Genomic DNA, 1513 nt, shown 5'->3' with positions numbered 1-1513 from the left:
CTTCCTCGTTCAACACTTTTAATCAAATTACCTCGTAACTAATTTACGGATCCCATATTACATGTACCGGTATTATTCTGGATCATCCAACCAAGCAAAAAGGAACAAAAGCATCGAATCGATCGAATGCTATGCATCACTCGAAAACTAACCAACAAGACAGTTATACACAAAAAAGAGTATTTGAGCATGTGGCAAAGTGAAGTTAATTTCCTGCTTGGAAATAAGGCAATGATCCCACGTGACGAAATCGAAGAAAAGTTCTGAAGGTCGTGCATTCGGCAAAGGCTTAACTAACGACGCACTCCGTAGCTCGGGTATTCACCCTACACCGCGTGATCCTTGGTCGGGTCCCAGCCAACAACAAGATACTCGTCAAGAGCTGCAAGCTTCTCAACTTGCGCAGAGGTCAGCTTCACGTTAACTCCGTCAAAGTTATTTTTCTGTCGTCCAGCATCCGTTGACTTGGGCAGCGTGATGAAATCATTGGCCAAGCTGAAAGCCACCAACACTTGAGCTGGACTGGCACCAACGTCGTTCGCGATCTCACGCAGCGTCGGGTTGTCCATCTTGCGAGCTCTGGCCAATGGCGAGTACGCTTGGAGCAGAATGTCATGCTCTTTGCAGTACTTCACCAGCGACGGACGCATCATCCACGGATGGAGTTCCACTTGGTTCACAGCAGGTTTGACCTTCGCAGTCTTCAAGAACTTCTCCAGGTGCGCCTCGCTGAAGTTGGAGACGCCAATGTCCTTCAAAATTCCTTGTTCTTGCAGCTCTTCAAGGGCACGCCACGTCTCATCACGCAGCGAGGAATCCCCAGGTGCATGCAGCAGGAAGAGGTCGATGTAGCCCAGACCGAGCTTCTCGTTGCTCTCCTTCGTGGCAGCCAGAGCTCGTTTATGGCCCCAGTTGTCAATGTAAAGCTTAGACGTCACGAACACCTCTTCACGAGGAATACCCGAGTCTCGGATGGCACGACCGACGTCGGCTTCGTTCTCGTAGTACTGGGCAGTATCAATGTGTCGATAGCCTAGTTTCAATGCCGACAGCACGGCGATGTACGTCTCGCCACCGGGTTTGGCTAAGTACACTCCCAATCCGACCATCGGAATCTTGGCTCCACTCGTCAGCGTCTTGGTTGGGACGTTCACGGTCATAGTTGCGACTGACTGGTTATGTGATGAAGCTTTGGTCTTGAGTAGTAGCTCGAATATTGAGGAATGAGCATATCGAGTGCCAGCAAGACGAGCTACAATAGCCATTAGACTGTCTAGCCTAGCTCAGTGCTAAAACATTTAAGTTGCAGATCGAATGATCATCATTTTTCGTACAGGTGCGTAATCTGAATACGCTACTCACTTCATTGCTGACGCACAGGAGCACTTTTAACTGGAAGGAGAGTTTACAAGTGGATATGTTAGTGTCGTCGATGAAAGAGGGTGGTCACCTCACTGCTGACGCCAGCATTAAATTGTCTAAAGAAAAAGTGGAAAGTAAGGCAGAAAGTATC

At 48.6% G+C, this 1513-nt stretch overlaps 1 protein-coding gene across 1 annotated transcript; it reads right to left on the bottom strand.

The window, feature by feature from the left end:
* Nucleotides 1-326: 326 nt before the first annotated feature.
* On the bottom strand, nt 327-1160 carry PPTG_20207 (hypothetical protein; the record flags this gene model as incomplete). The annotated part of the gene is made up of 1 exon (XM_008918871.1): nt 327-1160. One exon carries the CDS (start codon nt 1158-1160, stop codon nt 327-329), a length of 834 nt encoding a protein of 277 aa, XP_008917119.1.
* Between the last annotated feature and the right edge of the window lie 353 nt (nt 1161-1513).

The sequence above is a fragment of the Phytophthora parasitica genome, assembly GCF_000247585.1.
Source record: "Phytophthora parasitica INRA-310 unplaced genomic scaffold supercont2.347, whole genome shotgun sequence".
Taxonomy (NCBI): Eukaryota; Oomycota; class Peronosporomycetes; order Peronosporales; family Peronosporaceae; genus Phytophthora; species Phytophthora nicotianae.
This window is presented reverse-complemented; position numbering and strand designations above follow the sequence as displayed.